The sequence below is a fragment of the Bombina bombina genome, chromosome 3, assembly GCF_027579735.1.
Source record: "Bombina bombina isolate aBomBom1 chromosome 3, aBomBom1.pri, whole genome shotgun sequence".
NCBI classification, from domain to species: domain Eukaryota; kingdom Metazoa; phylum Chordata; class Amphibia; order Anura; family Bombinatoridae; genus Bombina; species Bombina bombina.
The window spans coordinates 325,785,777-325,805,786 of NC_069501.1; the positions used below are offsets into that span (position 1 = coordinate 325,785,777).

The window sequence follows — 20,010 nt, forward strand, 5'->3', positions numbered from 1 at the left end:
AGCAGCCTTAGGTCCTCTTAACGCTGCTTTTTTACCCTAAAGCACAACTTGTAATCTAGCCGTATGTCTTTAGCTATTTTAGCTAGAAGAGCTTTGTGGCTTAAATCTTGGAATGCTGACATGACTTCTAAGTCTAGATTGCTATCTCTTTCTTTCCAAGGTAATAAGTTATTTGGTTCTCAGTTGGATTTGATTATTTCAACTGTCAATGGGGGAAGGGAGTTTTTATGCCTCAGGATAAAGACCTAAGGGTAAATATAAAGCTTCTAACTGTTTTAGTTTCTTTCAACAAATTAAAGAACACAAACCTAATCCTTCCCCCAAGGAATATATTTCCAGTTGAAACCTTCTTCAAATTGGAATAAATCCAAGCCATTTAAGAGACCAAAGCCAGCCCCCAAGTCTGCATGAAGGTGCGGCCCTCATTCCAGCTCAGCTGGTAGGGGGCAGATTAAGATTTTTCAAGGATGTTTGGACAAATTCTGTCCAAAATCAATGGATTCTGAGTATTGTCTGTCAGGGGTACCGAATAGGATTCAGAGTAAGACCTCCTGTGAGAATATATTTTCTCTCACGGTCTGGGGTTTTATTCAAATCTATTCATTGTCCCAAAGAAGGAAAATTCATTGAGACCAGTCCTGGATCTGAAATTTTTGAATCGTTATGTAAGTGTACCAACTTTCAAAATGGTGACTATAAGGACTATTCTGCCTTTTGTTCAGCACGGGCATTATATGTCCACAATAGACTTACAGGATGCATATCTTCATATTTTGAGTCATCCAGATCAATATCAGTTTCTGAGATTCTCTTTTCCAGACAAGCATTACCAATTTGTCACTTTTGGCCTAGCGACAGCTCCAAGAATCTTTTCAAAGGTGCTCGGTGCCCTACTCTCTGTAATCAGAGAGCGGAGTATTGCAGTGTTTCCTTATTTGGACTATATCTTTGTACTAGCTCAGTCTTTACATTCTGCAGAATCTCACACAAATCAACTAGTGTTGTTTCTTCGAAAGCATGGTTGGAGGATCAATTTACCAAAAAGTTATTTGATTCCTCAGACAAGGGTCACCTTGTTAGGTTTCCAGATAAATTTAGTGTCCATGACTCTGTCTCTAACAGACAAGAGACATTTTAAATTGGTTGCAGCCTGTCGGAACCTTCAGTTTCAGTCATTCCCTTCAGTAGCTATGTGCATGGAAGTTATAGGTCTCATGACTGCAGCATCGGACACAATCCCCTTTGCTTGTTTTCATATGAGACTTCTCCAGCTTTGTATGCTGAACCAATGGTGCAGGGATTATACAAGGATATCACAATTAATATCCTTAAATCCCAATGTTCGACTATCTCTCACTTGGTGGTTAAATCACCATCATTTAAGTCTAGGGGTTTCTTTTGTTCGTCCAACCTGGTCTGTGATCACAACAGATGCGAGTCTTTCAGGTTGGGCAGCTGTTTGGGGATCTCTGACAGCACAAGGGGTATGGAAATCTCAAGAGGCGAGATTACCAATCAATATTTTGGAACTCCGTGCGATTTTAAGGGCTCTTCAGATTTGGCCTCTGTTGAAGAGAGAACCATTAATTTGTTTTCAGACAGACAATATCACAACTGTGGCATATGTCAATCATCAGGGTGGGACTCACAGTCCCCAAGCTATGAGGGAAGTATCCCGGATACTTGCTTGTGCTGAATCCAGCTTCTGTCTAATTTCTATGGTTCATATCCCAGGTATATACAATTGGGAAGCGGATTATCTCAGCCGTCAGACTTTACATCCGGGGGAGTGGTCCCTCCATCCAGATGTGTTTTCTCAGGTTGTTCAGATGTGGGCTCTTTCATAAATAGATCTGATGGTTTCTCATCTAAACAAGAAACTTCCCAGGTACTTGTCCAGGTATACTTTAGGCGGAAGTAGTGGATGCGTTGACACTTCCTTGGTGTTATTAACCTGCTTATATTTTCCTGCCTCTAGTTCTTCTTCCAAGAGTGATCTCCAAAATCATCATGGAGCAATCATTTGTGTTGCTGGTGGCTCCAGCATGGCCTCACAGGTTTTGGTATGCGGATCATGTTCGGATGTCCAGTTGCCAACCTTGGCCACTTCCGTTAAGGTCAGACCTTCTGTCGCAAGGTCCGTTTTTCCATCAGGATCTCAAATCATTAAATTTGAAGGTATGGAAATTGAACGCTTAGTGCTTAGTCATAGAGGTTTCTCCGACTCAGTGATTAATACTATGTTACAGGCTCGTAAATCTGTTTCTAGAAATATTTATTTTAGAGTTTGGAAGACTTATATTTCATGGTGTTCTTCTCATAAATTATCTTGGCATTCTTTTAGAATTCCTAGAATTTTACAGTTTCTTCAGGATGGTTTGGATAAGGGTTTGTCTGCAAGTTCCTTGACGGGACAAATCTCTGCTCTTTCTGTTTTATTTCACAGAACGATTGCTAAGCTTCCTGATATTCACTGTTTTGTACAGGCTTTGGTTCGTATCAAGCCTGTCATTAAATCAATCTCTCCTCCTTGGAGTCTTAATTTGGTTTTGAAGGCTTAACAGGCTCCTCCATTTGAACCTATGCGTTCTTTGGACATTAAACTACTTTCTTGGAAAGTGTTGTTCCTTTTGGCCATCTCTTCTGCTAGAAGAGTTTCTGAATTATCTGCTCTTTCTTGTGAATCTCCTTTTCTGATTTTTCATCAGGATAAGGCAGTTTTGCGGACTTCATTTAAATTCTTACCTCAGGTTGTGAATTCTAACATTAATTGAGAAATTGTTGTCCCTTCCTTGTGTCCTAATCCTAAGAATTCTTTGGAGAGATTGTTACATTCTTTGGCTGTGGTAAGAGCTTTGAAATATTATGTTGAAGCTACTAAAGATTTCAGGAAGACTTCTAGTCTATTTGTTATCATTTCTGGTCCTAGGAAAGGTCAGAAGGCTTCTGCCATTTCCTTGGCATCGTGGTTAAAGCTTTTGATTCTTCAAGCTTATTTCGAGTCGGGTCAAGCCCCGCCTCAGAGAATTACAGCTCATTCTACTAGATCAGTCTCCACTTCGTGGGCTTTTAGGAATGAAGCTTCAGTTGATCAGATGTGCAAAGCAGCAACTTGGTCTTCTTTGCATACATTTACTAAATTCTACTGTTTTGATGTATTTGCTTCTTCAGAAGCAGTTTTTGGTAGAAAAGTTCTTCAGACAGCTGTTTCAGATTTTTCTTCTGCTTATGTTTTAAGTTTTTTTCCTTTCATTTATGAGATTAAACTTATATTTTGGGTTGTGGATTAATTTTCTTCAGCGGAAAATCGCTTTTTTTATTTTATCCCTCCCTCTCTAGTGACTCTTCCGTGGAGTTCCACATCTTGGGTATTGCTATCCCATACGTCACTAGCTCATGGACTCTTGCCAATTACATGAAAGAAAACATCATTTATGTAAGAACTTACCTGATAAATTCATTTCTTCCATATTGGCAAGAGTCCATGAGGTCCACCCTTTTTTATGGTGGTTATGATTTTTTTTGTATAAAGCACAATTATTTCCAAATTCCTTTGTTAATGCTTTTTACTCCTTTCTTTATCACCCCACTACGTGGCTATTCATTAAACTGAATTGTGGGTGTGGTGAGGAGTGTATTTATAGGCATTTTGAGGTTTGGGAAACTTTGCCCCTCCTGGTAGGATTGTATATCCCATACGTCACTAGCTCATGGACTCTTGCCAATATGAAAGAAATTAATTTATCAGGTAAGCTCTTACATAAATTTTGTTTTTCTTTATGGACATTTTTTGGAAATTTATTAAGAATTACTGAAGAGTCACTATGGCCTAGATTTAGAGTTCGGCGGTAAAAGGGCTGTTAACGCTCCGCGGGTTTTTTTCTGGCCGCACCATAAATTTAACTCTGGTATCGAGAGTTCAAACAAATGCTGCGTTAGGCTCCAAAAAAGGAGCGTAGAGCATTTTTACCGCAAATGCAACTCTCGATACCAGAGTTGCTTACGGACGCGGCCGGCCTCAAAAACGTGCTCGTGCACGATTCTCCCATAGGAAACAATGGGGCTGTTTGAGCTGAAAAAAAACCTAACACCTGCAAAAAAGCAGCGTTCAGCTCCTAACGCAGCCCCATTGTTTGCTATGCGGTAACCCTTCCTACGTCTGCACTTAACACTCTAACATGTACCCCGAGTCTAAACACCCCTAACCTTACACTTATTAACCCCTATTCTGCCGCCCCCGCTATCGCTGACCCCTGCATTACACTTTTAACCCCTAATCTGCCGCTCCGTAAACCGCCGCCACCTACGTTATCCTTATGTACCCCTAATCTGCTGCCCTAACATCGCCGACCCCTATGTTATATTTATTAACCCCTAATCTGCCCCCCACAACGTCGCCGACACCTACCTACACTTATTAACCCCTAATCTGCCGACCGGACCTGAGCGCTACTATAATAAAGTTATTAACCCCTAATCCGCCTCACTAACCCTATCATAAATAGTATTAACCCCTAATCTGCCCTCCCTAACATCGCCGACACCTACCTTCAATTATTAACCCCTAATCTGCCGACCGGAGCTCACCGCTATTCTAATAAATGTATTAACCCCTAAAGCTAAGTCTAACCCTAACACTAACACCCCCCTAAGTTAAATATAATTTTTATCTAACGAAATAAATTAACTCTTATTAAATAAATGATTCCTATTTAAAGCTAAATACTTACCTGTAAAATAAATCCTAATATAGCTACAATATAATTTATAATTATATTATAGCTATTTTAGGATTAATATTTATTTTACAGGCAACTTTGTAATTATTTTAACCAGGTACAATAGCTATTAAATAGTTAAGAACTATTTAATAGTTACCTAGTTAAAATAATAACAAATTTACCTGTAAAATAAATCCTAACCTAAGATATAATTAAACCTAACACTACCCTATCAATAAAATAATTAAATAAACTACCTACAATTACCTACAATTAACCTAACACTACACTATCAATAAATTAATTAAACAAAATTGCTACAAATAAATACAATTAAATAAACTATCTAAAGTACAAAAAATAAAAAAGAACTAAGTTACAGAAAATAAAAAAATATTTACAAACATAAGAAAAATATTACAACAATTTTAAACTAATTACACCTACTCTAAGCCCCCTAATAAAATAACAAAGACCCCCAAAATAAAAAATTCCTTACCCTATTCTAAATTTAAAAAGTTACAAGCTCTTTTACCTTACCAGCCCTGAACAGGGCCCTTTGCGGGGCATGCCCCAAGAATTTCAGCTCTTTTGCCTGTAAAAAAAAACATACAATACCCCCCCCCCAACATTACAACCCACCACCCACATACCCCTAATCTAACCCAAACCCCCCTTAAATAAACCTAACACTAAGCCCCTGATGATCTTCCTACCTTGTCTTCACCATGCCAGGTTCACCGATCCGTCCTGGCTCCAAGATCTTCATCCAACCCAAGCAGGGGCTAGACATCCACTGAAGAAGTCCAGAAGAGGGTCCAAAGTCTTCCTCCTATCCGGCAAGAAGAGGACATCCGGACCGGCAAACATCTTCTCCAAGCGGCATCTTCTATGTTCTTCCATCCGATGACGACCGGCTCCATCTTGAAGACCTCCAGCGCGGATCCATCCTCTTCTTCCGACGACTAGACGACGAATGACGGTTCCTTTAAGGGACGTCATCCAAGATGGCGTCCCTCGAATTCCGATTGGCTGATAGGATTCTATCAGCCAATCGGAATTAAGGTAGGAATTTTCTGATTGGCTGATGGAATCAGCCAATCAGAATCAAGATCAAATTTGTTATTATTTTAACTAGGTAACTATTAAATAGTTCTTAACTATTTAATAGCTATTGTACCTGGTTAAAATAATTACAAAGTTGCCTGTAAAATAAATATTAATCCTAAAATAGCTATAATATAATTATAAATTATATTGTAGCTATATTAGGATTTATTTTACAGGTAAGTATTTAGCTTTAAATAGGAATTATTTATTTAATAAGAGTTAATTTATTTCGTTAGATAAAAATTATATTTAACTTAGGGGGGTGTTAGTGTTAGGGTTAGACTTAGCTTTAGGGGTTAATACATTTATTAGAATAGCGGTGAGCTCCGATCGGAAGATTAGGGGTTAATAATTGAAGGTAGGTGTCGGCGATGTTAGGGAGGGCAGATTAGGGGTTAATACTATTTATGATAGGGTTAGTGAGGCGGATTAGGGGTTAATAACTTTATTATAGTAGCGCTCAGGTCCGCTCGGCAGATTAGGGGTTAATAAGTGTAGGTAGGTGTCGGCGACGTTGTGGGGGGCAGATTAGGGGTTAATAAATATAACATAGGGGTCGGCGATGTTAGGGGTAGCAGATTAGGGGTACATAGGAATAACGTAGGTGGCGGCGATTTGCGGTCGGAAGATTAGGGGTTAATTATTTTAAGTAGCTTGCGGCGACGTTGTGGGGGGCAAGTTAGGGGTTAATAGATATAATACAGGGGTCGGCGGTGTTAGGGGCAGCAGATTAGGGGTACATAAGTATAACGTAGGTGGCGGTCGGCAGATTAGGGGTTAAAAATTTTAATCGAGTGGCGGCGATGTGGGGGGACCTCGGTTTAGGGGTACATAGGTAGTTTATGGGTGTTAGTGTACTTTAGGGTACAGTAGTTAAGAGCTTTATAAACCGGCGTTAGCCAGAAAGCTCTTAACTCCTGCTATTTTCAGGCGGCTGGAATCTTGTCGTTAGAGCTCTAACGCTCACTGCAGAAACGACTCTAAATACCGGCGTTAGGAAGATCCCATTGAAAAGATAGGCTACGCAAATGGCGTAGGGGGATCTGCGGTATGGAAAAGTCGCGGCTGTAAAGTGAGCGTTAGACCCTTTAATCACTGACTCTAAATACCAGCGGTAGCCCAAAACCAGCGTTAGGAGCCTCTAACGCTGGTTTTGACGGCTACCGCCGAACTCTAAATCTAGCCGTATCTAATAGAATGTTAAAAAAAAATAGCTCATATATTTTTCCTCCAAAATATAGTTTATGGATCAGTGTAGAGGGTTTTAAGCAGTCAATTTGGAATCTCATGAGCCATGAAGAAGAGAAGATTTATCAGTGTAAGTAGAAAATCTAAGGAAGGAATTATTCAACTCATGGCAGGTGATGGAGGATTGTAATGACATACATTGCATTAATAATTACTTTAATGAATACAACTATGAAGGTTAAAGCACCAACAACATTGAAGGAAGTATATAAGCTCATTAAAGCCCACTTAGCTAGATGGCAACTCAAATTGGTAGTTTTCTTCTTTAAATGTTACCAAGATTAATCTATATTTTAGAACTGCGGAATATGTTATATGCTGAACATACTCATTGAAAGAAAACTGTTCCCCAGTGCTTTGAATTGAGAAATGTGATAGTGGTACTACAATCCATTATAAACCACAAGACTTTTCTGTGGTCTTGCTGTAAATTAAAGGGACAGTCTACACCAGTTTTTTTATTGTTTTAAAAGATAGATAATCCCTTTATTACCTATTCCCCAGTTTTGCATAACCAACACAGTTATAATAATATACTTTTAACCTCTGTGATTATCTTGTATCTAAGCCTCTGCTAACTGCCCCTTTTTTCAGTTCTTTTGACAGACTTGCAGTCTAGCCAATCAGTGCCTGCTCCCAGATAACTTCACGTGCACAAGCACAGTGTTATCTATATGAAATACGTGAACTAACACCCTCTAGTGGTGAAAAACTGTTAAAATGCATTCTGAAAAGAGGTGGCCTTCAAGGTCTAAGAAATTAGCATATGAACCTCCTAGGTTAAGCTTTCAACTAAGAATACCAAGAGAACAAAGCAAAATTGGTGATAAAAGTAAATTGGAAAATTGTTTAAAATTACATGCTCTATCTGAATCATGAAAGTTTATTTTGGCCTAGACTGTCCCTTTAATATACCTGCATAGTGTGACACTTTTGAGAAAATTGACAGTGTTATTCCAATCCATTATAAACCACAAGACTTTTCTGTGGTCTTGCCGTAAATTAATATTTATGCCTAGTGTGACAATTTCCAGAATACTTTAACATCCTGTTAGAAACAGTAGACATGGCTAACCACTCTCATTTTATTAGCTTAGAACACATTGTTTACATTATCTTGTATTATCACCTCTGATGTGGCCAATTAGTGTCAGATATGTTGAAGGGTTAGACTTGTGAAAACTTCAAATTATCAGTATTGGAACAATTTTTGGAGTTAAATTACACGCAAAGAGTGGCACAATAAATAAAAGTATGTTGCAAAGATTTTTTATTACTCATAATGAAATATTTTATATTGTATTCTCAAATAATTGTGTGTCTTTCTCAAAGTGTTATAGCCAATAATGCAATTACAGTATACAATAGACTGCTAATCATGTCAATTAAAAATATTACAATTACTAAAGCAACATAAATAACAAGATATTTAAAAAGATTAAAGATATATATATATACTGTGTATATATATAGATATATATATATACTGTGTATATATATATATATATATATATATATATAAAACACACCATGCATTTTGCCTTGTCAAATGAGTATTTAAAATATTTAAAACTATATTTTAATTACATCCAATTGTATTTTAATTGCGGTCTAAAACTAGACCTACCAAGGGTGTTATAGCATTTGTATACAATTTCTCATAGTAGTTGGAGACAAATTACAATTAATTGAATGCTGATTTTATTAGTTTGATATTGCACCTAAATCTGTATATAAATGCCAAATTGGTTAGAAAATACACACACATTTGTGTAAGCCAATGGTATAGTGTGAACAAATTTCTCTGAAGTAAAATGTTTCAGACAGTTTATGGAGTTTTCAAATTGGAAGCCATTCAAATCCATTAAAAAAATGGGGTCTATTAATCAATCTGTTAATAAAGATCTCTGTCAGAAAATCCTTTCACACCTTTTTCACATTTGTTTCTAGGTTCAGCAGCCTTAACAACTTAATCCAGTTTGGAAATTGTCTTCTACTGATTTAAGTCTAATTTATAAAAATGTTTTTTATTGGGGCACCAGGTGAGTACACCTTTAAATAAACACATGCACACCCCACTTGAATAAAACTATTTAAAAAATTAAACCAAAATCTTTAAACTATCAAATATGTAAACATAAGCACAAATAATATCAATATCTGAGAGTACATTTATGACTACAATGACATGTTGAGAGATCTTAAAATTAATGTGTCAAAAAAGGAGTGCTGATTTAGAGATATGAAGTCTATGGGGAAGATTTATCAAACAGCGGATGCTGCTCTCTATGCCCACGGTTTCCGGCTCGCCCAAAACCAAAGTTAAGAACCAGTGATCATAAGATCGATACTCATTAACTTGTCCGCCACCTTTTAGGAAATTATCCCGATCAGATATGATCGGCATGATTGACACCCCCTGCTAGCGGTCAATTGGCTGCGAATGTGCAGGGGGCGGCATTGCACAAGCATTTCACCAGAAATGCTTGTGCAATGATAAATGCTGACAGCGTATGCTATTTGATAAATCTACCCCTATGACTCAATAAGCTACTGCTGCATTTCCATAGGACTGGTACATTTCTGCATAAAACTCATAAAATATAATTTATATTTTGAAGCAAAATAAACAATATACTAAAATGTCATCCATAACCCAGTGATCTCTGCAGAATGCAATTTATGAAGCGTTTTGAAAGTGCATCAGTAAAGAAAGCGTTTCCCAGATGTGGGAATGTAAACTGCTAACAATGTTACATAAAATGCTCTAAAATTGCATTTCATGAAGTAGAGTGGAAATAGTTTCCTTTAAAGGGATATGAAACCCACATTTTTATCTTTCATGATTCAGGCAGAGCATATGATTTTAAACTACTTTCTTACTTTCTTCTATTATTAATTTTTATTTGTTCTCTTGGTATCTTTTGTTGAAAAGCAGGGACATATACTTAGGAGCCGGACCATTTCTGCAGTACTATAAGTCAGCAGTTTTGCAAGATTATTATCCATTTGTAAGAGCACTAGATGGTAACACTATTTCCTGCCATGTAGTGCTCCAGATGCCTACCTAGGTATCTCTTCAACAAAGAATATCATGCAATCAGCCAATAGGATTGAGCTTCAATCCTATTGGCTGATCCAATCAGCCAATAGGATTGAGCTTGCATTCTATTGGCTTATTGGAACAGCCAATAGAATGTGAGCTCACGCTAATAGGCTAAGTGGATCAGCCAATAGGATTTTTTCACCTTTAATTCCGATTGGCTGATAGAATTCTATCAGCCAATCGGAATTCAAGGGATGCCATCTTGGATGACGTCATTTAAAGGAGAATTCATTCTTGAAGAGCCGTGGAAAAAAGTGAATGCTCTACGCCGGATGTCTTGAAGATGGAGCCGCTTCTCGTCGGAAGGATGAAGATAGAAGATGCCGTCTGGATGAAACTTCTGCCCGTCTGGAGGACCACTTCTTGCCGCTTGGATGAAGACCTCTCCCAGCTTTGTTGAGGACTTCTTGCCGCTTGGATGAAGACTTCTCCCGGCTTCGTTGAGGATGGATGTCCGGTCTTCAAAAACTGTAAGTGGATCTTCGGGGGTTAGTGTTAGTTTTTTTAAGGGTTTATTGGGTGGGTTTTATTTTTAGCTTAGGGTTTGGGCAGAAAAAGAGCTAAATGCACTTTTAAGGGCAATGCCCATACAAATTCCCTTTTCAGAGCAATGGAGAGCTTAGGTTTTTTTAGATAGGATTTTATTTGGGGGGTTTGGTTGTGTGGGTGGTGGGTTTTACAGTTGGGGGGTTGTTTGTATTAATTTTTTACAGGTAAAATAGCTGATTTCTTTGGGGCAATGCCCTGCAAAAGGCCCTTTTAAGGGCCATTGGTAGTTTATTGTAGGCTAGGGTTTTTTTTTATTTTGGGGGGGCATTTTATTTGCAAAGGGCTATTAGATTAGGTGTAATTAGTTTAAATATTTGATAATTTCTTTTTTGTTTTGTGTAATTTAGTGGGTTTTTTTTTTTGTAATTTAGTTAATTGTATTTAATTAATGTAATTTATTTAATTGTAGTATAAGGTTAGGTGTTAGTGTAACTCAGGTTAGGTTTTATTTTACAGGTAAATTTGTATTTATTTTAGCTAGGTAGCTAGTAAATAGTTATTAAATATTTAGTAACTAGTCTACCTAGTTAAAATAAATACAAACTTGCCTGTGAAATAGAAATAAAACCTAAGCTAGCTACAATGTAGCTATTAGTTATATTGTAGCTAGCTTAGGTTTTATTTTACAGGTAAGTATTTAGTTTTAAATAGCTATTATTTAGTTAATGATAGTAATTTTTATTTAGATTTATTTTATTTATATTAACGTTAGGGGTTTTAGGGTTAGACTTAGGGTTAGGGGTTAATAACTTTAGTATAGTGGCGGCAATGTTAGGGACAGCAGATTAGGGGTTAATAATATTTAAGTAGTGTTTACGATGCAGGAGTGCAGCGGTTTAGGGGTAAATATGTTTATTATAGTGGCGGTGATGTCCGGAGTGGCAGATTAGGGGTTAATAATTTTATTTTAGTGTTTGCGATGCGGGAGGGCCTCGGTTTAGGGGTTAATAGGTAGTTTATGGTGTTAGTGCACTTTTTAGCACTTTAGTTATGAGTTTTATGTTACGGCTTTGTAACATAAAAGCAATAACTACTGACTTTCAGTTTACTGTACGGATCTTGACGGTATAGGCTGTACCGCTCACTTTTTGGCCGGACAGGCAAACTCGTAATACTGGAAGTCCCATTGAAAGCTGTGGTAGTTACGTTGCGTTACGGACAGAAAAGTGTGCGGTACAGATATACCGACAAGACTCGTAATACCAGAGGTAGTGAAAAAGAGCCATAACGCTGCTTTTTCACTAATACCGCAAAACTCGTAATCTAGTCAATAGTTTGTGAACGACAAAAAATAACTCTTTTTTCTTACAAAAGGCAAATGCAAGTGTTATTCAAATACAGAAATACTGGAAATGTCTTACAATAATCTTACTGATTAGTAATAGCTATGTGTGTGTCACTAGCCAGTATCCAGAGCACAATGTACAGAACTGCTATGAAGAATGCTAAATGCATAATATTGTTTACACATAATATATACTTTAAATATAACATGCAAATTATGTATTACATAACATGCTTAGGGTCGGTAGTTATCAACTTGTCTACTTTTCCTGCCTTCGCCGGCCCAATACGCCCGCCTAAGCTCGCCTCACATCTCCGCCGCGGACCTGCAAAAATTCGCCTAAGTTATCAAAAAAGCTGGCAAAAAGCCGCGCACCAAGTACGGGGCGATGAGCAGCGGACTGTGAGAGTTATCACTCATCCGATCTCGCTGCTCTTCGGCTTTTTTACAGCTTTATTGATACCCCTGTCACTAAGCACCCACACTAACTACACTGTCCTACCCCCTATACCGGCGCCCCCGGAGCCTCCCGCAACTAAATAAAGTTACTAACCCCTAAACCGCCACTCCTAGACCCCGCCGCAACTCTTATAAATGTATTAACCCCTAAACCGCCGCTCCTAGACCCCGCCACAACTCTTATAAATGTATTAACCCCTAAACCGCCGCTCCCGGACACCGCTGCCACCTACATTATACCTAGTAACCCCTATCCTACCCCCCTATACCGTCGCCCTCAATAATAAAGTTATTAACCCCTATCCTGCTGATCCCGCACCTCGCTGCAACTAAATAAATAGTTTAACCCCTAAACCGCCGCTCCCCGACCCTGCCGCAACCTATATTAAATTTATTAACCCCTATCCTGCCCCCCCACACCGTCGCCACCTATAATAAATTTATTAACCCCTATCCTGCCCCCCACTACACCGCCGCCACTGTAATAAAATTATTAACCCCTAAACCTAAGTCTAACACTAACCCTAAAACCCCCCTAACTTAAATATTAATTAAATAAATCTAAATAATATTTCTATTATGAACTAAATTAATCCTATTTAAAACTAAATACTTACCTTTAAAATAAACCCTAATAGAGCTACGATATAAATAAAAATTATATTGTAGCTATCTTAGGATTTATTTTTATTTTACAGGCAACTTTCAATTTACTTTAACTAGGTACAATAGCTATTAAATAGTTATTAACTATTTAATAGCTACCTAGCTAAAATAAAGAGAAATTTACCTGTAAAATAAATCCTAACCTAAGTTACAATTACACCTAACACTACACTATCATTAAATGAATTAAATAAATTAACTACAAATAACTACAATTAAATACAATTACATAAACTAACTAAAGTACAAAAAAAAAAGCTAAGTTACAAAAAATAAAAAAAATAAGTTACAAACATTTAAAAAATATTACAACAATTTTAAGCTAATTACACCTAATCTAAGCCCCCTAATAAAATAACAAAGCCCCCCAAAATAAAAAAATGCCCTACCCTATTCTAAATTAAAAAAGTTCAAAGCTCTTTTACCTTACCAGCCCTTAAAAGGGCCTTTTGTGGGGGCATGCATCAAAGAATTCAGCTCTTTTGCCTGTAAAAGAAAAATACAACCCCCCCAACATTAAAACCCACCACCCACATACCCCTAATCTAACCTAAACCCCCCTTAAAATAACCCTAATCCCCTGATCATCCTACCTTTAGTCGTCTTCATGCAGCCGAGCAGCGATGGAACCGAAGAGGAGATCCGGAGCGTCAGAAGTGATCATTCAAGGGGCGCTGAAGAAATCTTCCATCCGATGAAGTGATCCTCCAGTCGGCGCTGAAGAAGTCTTCCATCCGGGCGATGTCATCTTCCAAGAGGCGCTGAAGAAGTCTTCTATCCGGGCGATGTCATCTTCCAAGCGGGGTCTTCAATCTTCATCCCGCCGACGCGGAACATACTTCTTTACCGACGGACTACCGACGAATGAAGGCTCCTTTAAGGGACGTCATCCAAGATGGCGTCCCTTCAATTCCGATCGGAACAGCCAATAGAATGCGAGCTCAATCTGATTGGCTGATTGGATCAGCCAATTGGATTGAACTTGAATCTGATTGGCTTATTCAATCAGCCAATCAGATTTTTCCTACCTTAATTCCGATTGGCTGATAGAATCCTATCAGCCAATCGGAATTGAAGGGACGCCATCTTGGATGACGTCCCTTAAAGGAGCCTTCATTCGTCGGTAGTCCGTCGGTAAAGAAGGATGTTCCGCGTCGGCGGGATGAAGATTGAAGACCCCGCTTGGAAGATGACATCGCCCGGATAGAAGACTTCTTCAGTGCCTCTTGGAAGATGACATCGCCCGGATGGAAGACTTCTTCAGCGCCGACTGGAGGATCACTTCATCGGATGGAAGATTTCTTCAGCGCCCCTTGGATGATCACTTCTGCCGCTCCGGATCTCCTCTTCGGTTCCATCGCTGCTCGGCTGAGTGAAGTCCACTAAAGGTAGGATGATCTTCAGGGGATTAGTGTTAGGTTTTTTTAAGGGGGGTTTGGGTTAGATTAGGGGTATGTGGGTGGTGGGTTTTAATGTTGGGGGGGGGTTGTATTTTTCTTTTACAGGCAAAAGAGCAGTTTTCTTTGGGGCATGCCCCCACAAAAGGCCCTTTTAAGGGCTGGTAAGGTAAAAGAGCTTTGAACTTTTTTAATTTAGAATAGGGTAGGGCATTTTTTTTATTTTGGGGGGCTTTGCTATTTTATTAGGGGGCTTAGATTAGGTGTAATTAGCTTAAAATTGTTGTAATATTTTTAAAATGTTTGTAACTTATTTTTTTTATTTTTTGTAACTTAGCTTTTTTTTTTTGCACTTTAGTTAGTTTATGTAATTGTATTTAATTGTAGTTATTTGTAGTTAATTTATTTAATGATAGTGTAGTGTTAGGTTTAATTGTAACTTAGGTTAGGATTTATTTTACAGGTAATTTTGTATTTCTTTCAGCTAGGTAGTTATTAAATAATAACTATTTAATAACTATTCTAACTAGCTAAAATAAATACAAAGTTACCTGTAAAATAAATATAAATCCTAAGCTAGCTACAATATAATTATTAATTACATTGTAGCTATCTTAGGGTTTATTTTACAGGTAAGTATTTAGTTTTAAATAGGATTAATTTAGTTCATAATAGAAATATTATATAGATTTATTTAATTAATATTTAAGTTAGGGGGGTGTTAGGGTTAGTGTTAGACTTAGGTTTAGGGGTTAATAAATTTATTACAGTGGCGGGTTGCAGTGGGGGGTAGGATAGGGGTTAATAAATGTATTATAGGTGGCGGTGTAGGGCGGGCAGATTAGGGGTTAATAAATTTAATATAGGTTGCGGCAGGGTCCGGGAGCGGTGGTTTAGGGGTTAAACTATTTATTTGGTTGCGGCGAGGTGCGGGATCGGCAGGATAGGGGTTAATAACTTTATTATAGAGGGCGGCGGTATAGGGGGGGCAGGATAGGGGTTACTAGGTATAATGTAGGTGGCAGTGGGCTCCGGGAGCGGCGGTTTAGGGGTTAATATGTATAGAGTAGCTTGCGGTGGGCTCCGGGAGCGGCGGTTTAGGGGTTAATACATTTATTATAGTTGCGGCGGGGTCAGGGAGCGGTGGTTTAGTGGTTAATATGTATAGAGTAGCTTGCGGTGGGCTCCGGGAGCGGCGGTTTAGGGGTTAATACATTTATTATAGTTGCGGCGTGGTCAGGGAGCGGCGGTTTAGGGGTTAATATGTATAGAGTAGCTTGCGGTGGGCTCCGGGAGCGGCGGTTTAGGGGGTAATACATTTATTTAGTTGCGGCGGTGTAGGGGGGACAGATTAGTGGTGTTTAGACTCGGGGTACATGTTAGGGTGTTAGGTGTAGACAGCTCCCATAGGAATCAATGGGATGTCTGGCAGCAGCGAACTTGTACTTTCGCTATGGTCAGACTCCCATTGATTCCTATGGGATCTGCCGCCTCCAGGATGGCGGTTTGAAAACCAGGTACGCTGGGCCGGAAAAGTGCCGAGCGTACCTGCTAGTTTTTTGATAACTAGCAAAAGTAGTCAGATTGTGCCGAACTTGTGTGCGGAACATCTGGAGTGACGTAAGAATCGATTTGTGTCGGACTGAGTCCGGCGGATCGAAGTTTACGTCACAAAATTCTACTTTTGCCGGTCTCTAGCCTTTGATAACTAAGGCGAATCAGCCTCGCCACAAATACGCTGCGGAATTCCAGCGTATTTGAGGTTGACGGCTTGATAACTAGGCCCCTTAGTCTTAATTAATACACTACTGAAAATATTAAATGTTTAAATGATACTTTGTAAACAAGTAAACAGAGAAAAACACGTGACAAGTGTTACTGACAGACACTAGTGTATACAGGGTGGCAATTGTGCATATGACTAATTCTAGGGCAAGCAAGAAAATCATACTAATGAAGGTATATGGCTGATATTAGTGCCAGCGACTAACTGGCTCATACTAAAGCAAAGAATAATCCTAATGCGTCCAAATTTCTGACAAAATTGTCACTGACTAATAACTAAACAAGTGACTAATTGTCACAATTCATGTTTGTTATTTTAGGAGCTTTTTGTTGATAGTATTATCCTGGATGTGCTTATTGTTGCTGTTTATGATAAAGAACTTTGGCTTTAATTTTGACTGTTCTTCTGAATTCTGTCTCTTCTCCTGCTTATCCATATTACCTGACCTACACTCCTGGCCTTGGTTTGTGGATTCTGATCTTGTACTTTCTTGATTGTGTTTTGACCTCTGGCTTCTCCTGACCTCCTCTTGGTTCTGATCCGGTTCCTGTTTACCTGTACTGGTCTTGACGTGGACTGTTGACTACTTTTATTGATTAAGTCCTGGGTCCAATCTAGTGTGTTGCAATAGTGTCACATACACATCACTCGAGTCTACACCTGAACTGATACCACTCACCTAATACTGAGTGACCTTATGGTTTCTACTAGCTCTCTCATGCAACACAATGACCAATTTATGACTTACATTTATGGAACCAAGTGAAATGACACTGGTGTCAGTTTTTGAAAGCTGCTGTTGACTGATTTATATGTGCAAATAATTTAGTGATAGACAAATTAATGAGTCTCAAAAAAACAAATGCATGGATAAAGATGTTGGTAGTTTCTCTTTCTATTTCTTAGGGATATAAGTGCAAGCAAGTGACTGGTGCTAATGCAACAGGTTATATCCTATATGCTGAAGGAAAACAAATGTCAGATCTCCTTGGCTGCTAGGCACTAAAAGGGACAAGAAAGTCCAAATTCAAGATTCAGGCAGAGCATTTCATTTTAAATAACTTTCCAGTTTACTTCTACTTCATTCTCATAGTATCCTTTGTTGAAAAGTTCTGGAGTAGCAATGCTGGTATCATTGGATCACCAAACGTATACAGCTAGATCTCATTGCTGATCTGGAGCAGAATTTAAACTAAATGTTTAACCTTTTACAGGGTTTAAACACATAGGGCTGGATTATAAGTGTTGCATTAACCAATGTCATAAATGAGCTAACTTGCGCATGTATTACAAGTTGAAAGTAAATGTGTTTGCTTGAGCACAAACTAAATTTGTGCGAGTGAAGACCTAGCGTAAAGTGTAAGGGGTAAAAAAACAAATATGCACCAAACACAACATAAATACATTAAAATAAAGTGTTACACTCATATATACACTATCTGAAAAAAAATATTCATATACATATTCCTATTTTTTTTTGTAAGGGTTAAAAGCTAGTTGTTTGAATGGAAAGGGCTATATTGTATATGTGCATATATACTGACTGACTGCTTTTTTGGCAAGTAAGAGATGTGATGTCAGTAATACTACCTCAGACTTATGCAATATTAAATGCTCATAACTGAGTTATAGAAGTAATATTTTTACCTGCTTTGCAAATCATCAAAGTTCAACTTTCCAGCATAATGGGTTGCTGATGACATAGTGACAACACGAGCACTACAGCTAGAAGTCCCAGAATATGCAAGAGTTTCTAGTAACAGATTTGTTAGCAAGAAATGTCCGAGATAATTCAAGCCAAAGTGTTCCTCAAAGCCATCCACTGTCTTCCTCTCAGGTACCAACATCACGCCAGCTAGAAGAAAGCAAAATGAGTGTGTAAAAGAGAAAATAAAATACATTTTTGCTCTACAGCATACTTGTTATTTTACTAAATATTTACTAAATTTCCAAAACCTAAACACATATTAAAAAAAAACTGAAAATGTTATAACTGAAAGGAATATTCTACATTAGAATTAAAGGGATATTAAACACAATTTTTTTTATTTCATGATGAGAAAAATTGATAATAGGAGTAAATTAGAAAGTTGCTTAAAACTCCCAGCTCTATCTGAATCATGAAATAAAAAATGTGGGTTTCATATTCTTTAAAATAATGTATCTAGTTAGAACATTTTGTTTTCAAAAAAATGATTGATTGTGCTTTTAACCCTTTTGAATGAGTTAAACACAAAGGGCTAGATTTCCAGTGGAAACCTTCTGGATGTCAGACAGCGCAGGGGAGCTCAATCCCTTACTTCTATGGGGCGCACTAAAAAACCTCATAAATATTACTTGAGCACTAAGCCAAAGGTGCACTGAACTAAAGGAGCACTAAATTAAATGTCAAATAGTGGAATTTTTCACCTACTTTTAAACTATGTAAAAGAAATTAGGCAGACACTCAGGAATCAGTTCCAATCAAAGTTTTTTTACTGTAGGCAGCAGTACACAAAGAGCAACGTTTCGGGGTAAATTACCCCCTCCTCAGGCTCAATACAAACAAATGCCAAATGTACACCTTATATAGCCATATAGACCCACCCCCAATTAACAATTATGACATCATCAAGAAAAGAAAGCACACCTATTGTGCAATTTAAAGTAATAACACTATACACCCATTCTCATTGCCATTAAATATTTAAATGTCACATAATACTACTTATCACACTATGTATGAATATTGCCTATAATTCTTAACAAATTCCAATTTATATTATCACATGAACTACAAGCTAATCTCTCATTTTCTAACGACCGTTTAATCACATGCAGGGAGTGCAGAATTATTAGGCAAGTTGTATTTTTGAGGATTAATTTTATTATTGAACAACAACCATGTTCTCAATGAACCCAAAAAACTCATTAATATCAAAGCTGAATAGTTTTGGAAGTAGTTTTTAGTTTGTTTTTAGTTATAGCTATTTTAGGGGGATATCTGTGTGTGCAGGTGACTATTACTGTGCATAATTATTAGGCAACTTAACAAAAAACAAATATATACCCATTTCAATTATTTATTTTTACCAGTGAAACCAATATAACATCTCAACATTCACAAATATACATTTCTGACATTCAAAAAAACAAACAAAAACAAATCAGTGACCAATATAGCCACCTTTCTTTGCAAGGACACTCAAAAGCCTGCCATCCATGGATTCTGTCAGTGTTTTGATCTGTTCACCATCAACATTGCGTGCAGCAGCAACCACAGCCTCCCAGACACTGTTCAGAGGTGTACTGTTTTCCCTCCTTGTAAATCTCACATTTGATGATGGACCACAGGTTCTCAATGGGGTTCAGATCAGGTGAACAAGGAGGCCATGTCATTAGATTTTCTTCTTTTATACCCTTTCTTGCCAGCCATGCTGTGGAGTACTTGGACGCGTGTGATGGAGCATTGTCCTGCATGAAAATCATGTTTTTCTTGAAGGATGCAGACTTCTTCCTGTACCACTGCTTGAAGAAGGTGTCTTCCAGAAACTGGCAGTAGGACTAGGAGTTGAGCTTGACTCCATCCTCAACCCGAAAAGGCCCCACAAGCTCATCTTTGATGATACCAGCCCAAACCAGTACTCCACCTCCACCTTGCTGGCGTCTGAGTCGGACTGGAGCTCTCTGCCCTTTACCAATCC

At 38.1% G+C, this 20,010-nt stretch overlaps 1 protein-coding gene across 1 annotated transcript in view; it reads right to left on the reverse strand.

Annotated features, from left to right (window-relative positions):
- The window catches only part of DHRSX (dehydrogenase/reductase X-linked), a 973,969-nt gene that overhangs the window by 241,460 nt on the left and 712,499 nt on the right, over nt 1-20,010 (reverse strand). Inside the window, exon 5 of the mRNA XM_053706436.1 lies at nt 17,975-18,182. Coding sequence (XP_053562411.1) covers nt 17,975-18,182 — 208 coding nt within the window. The remainder of the gene's footprint in view (nt 1-17,974; nt 18,183-20,010) is intronic.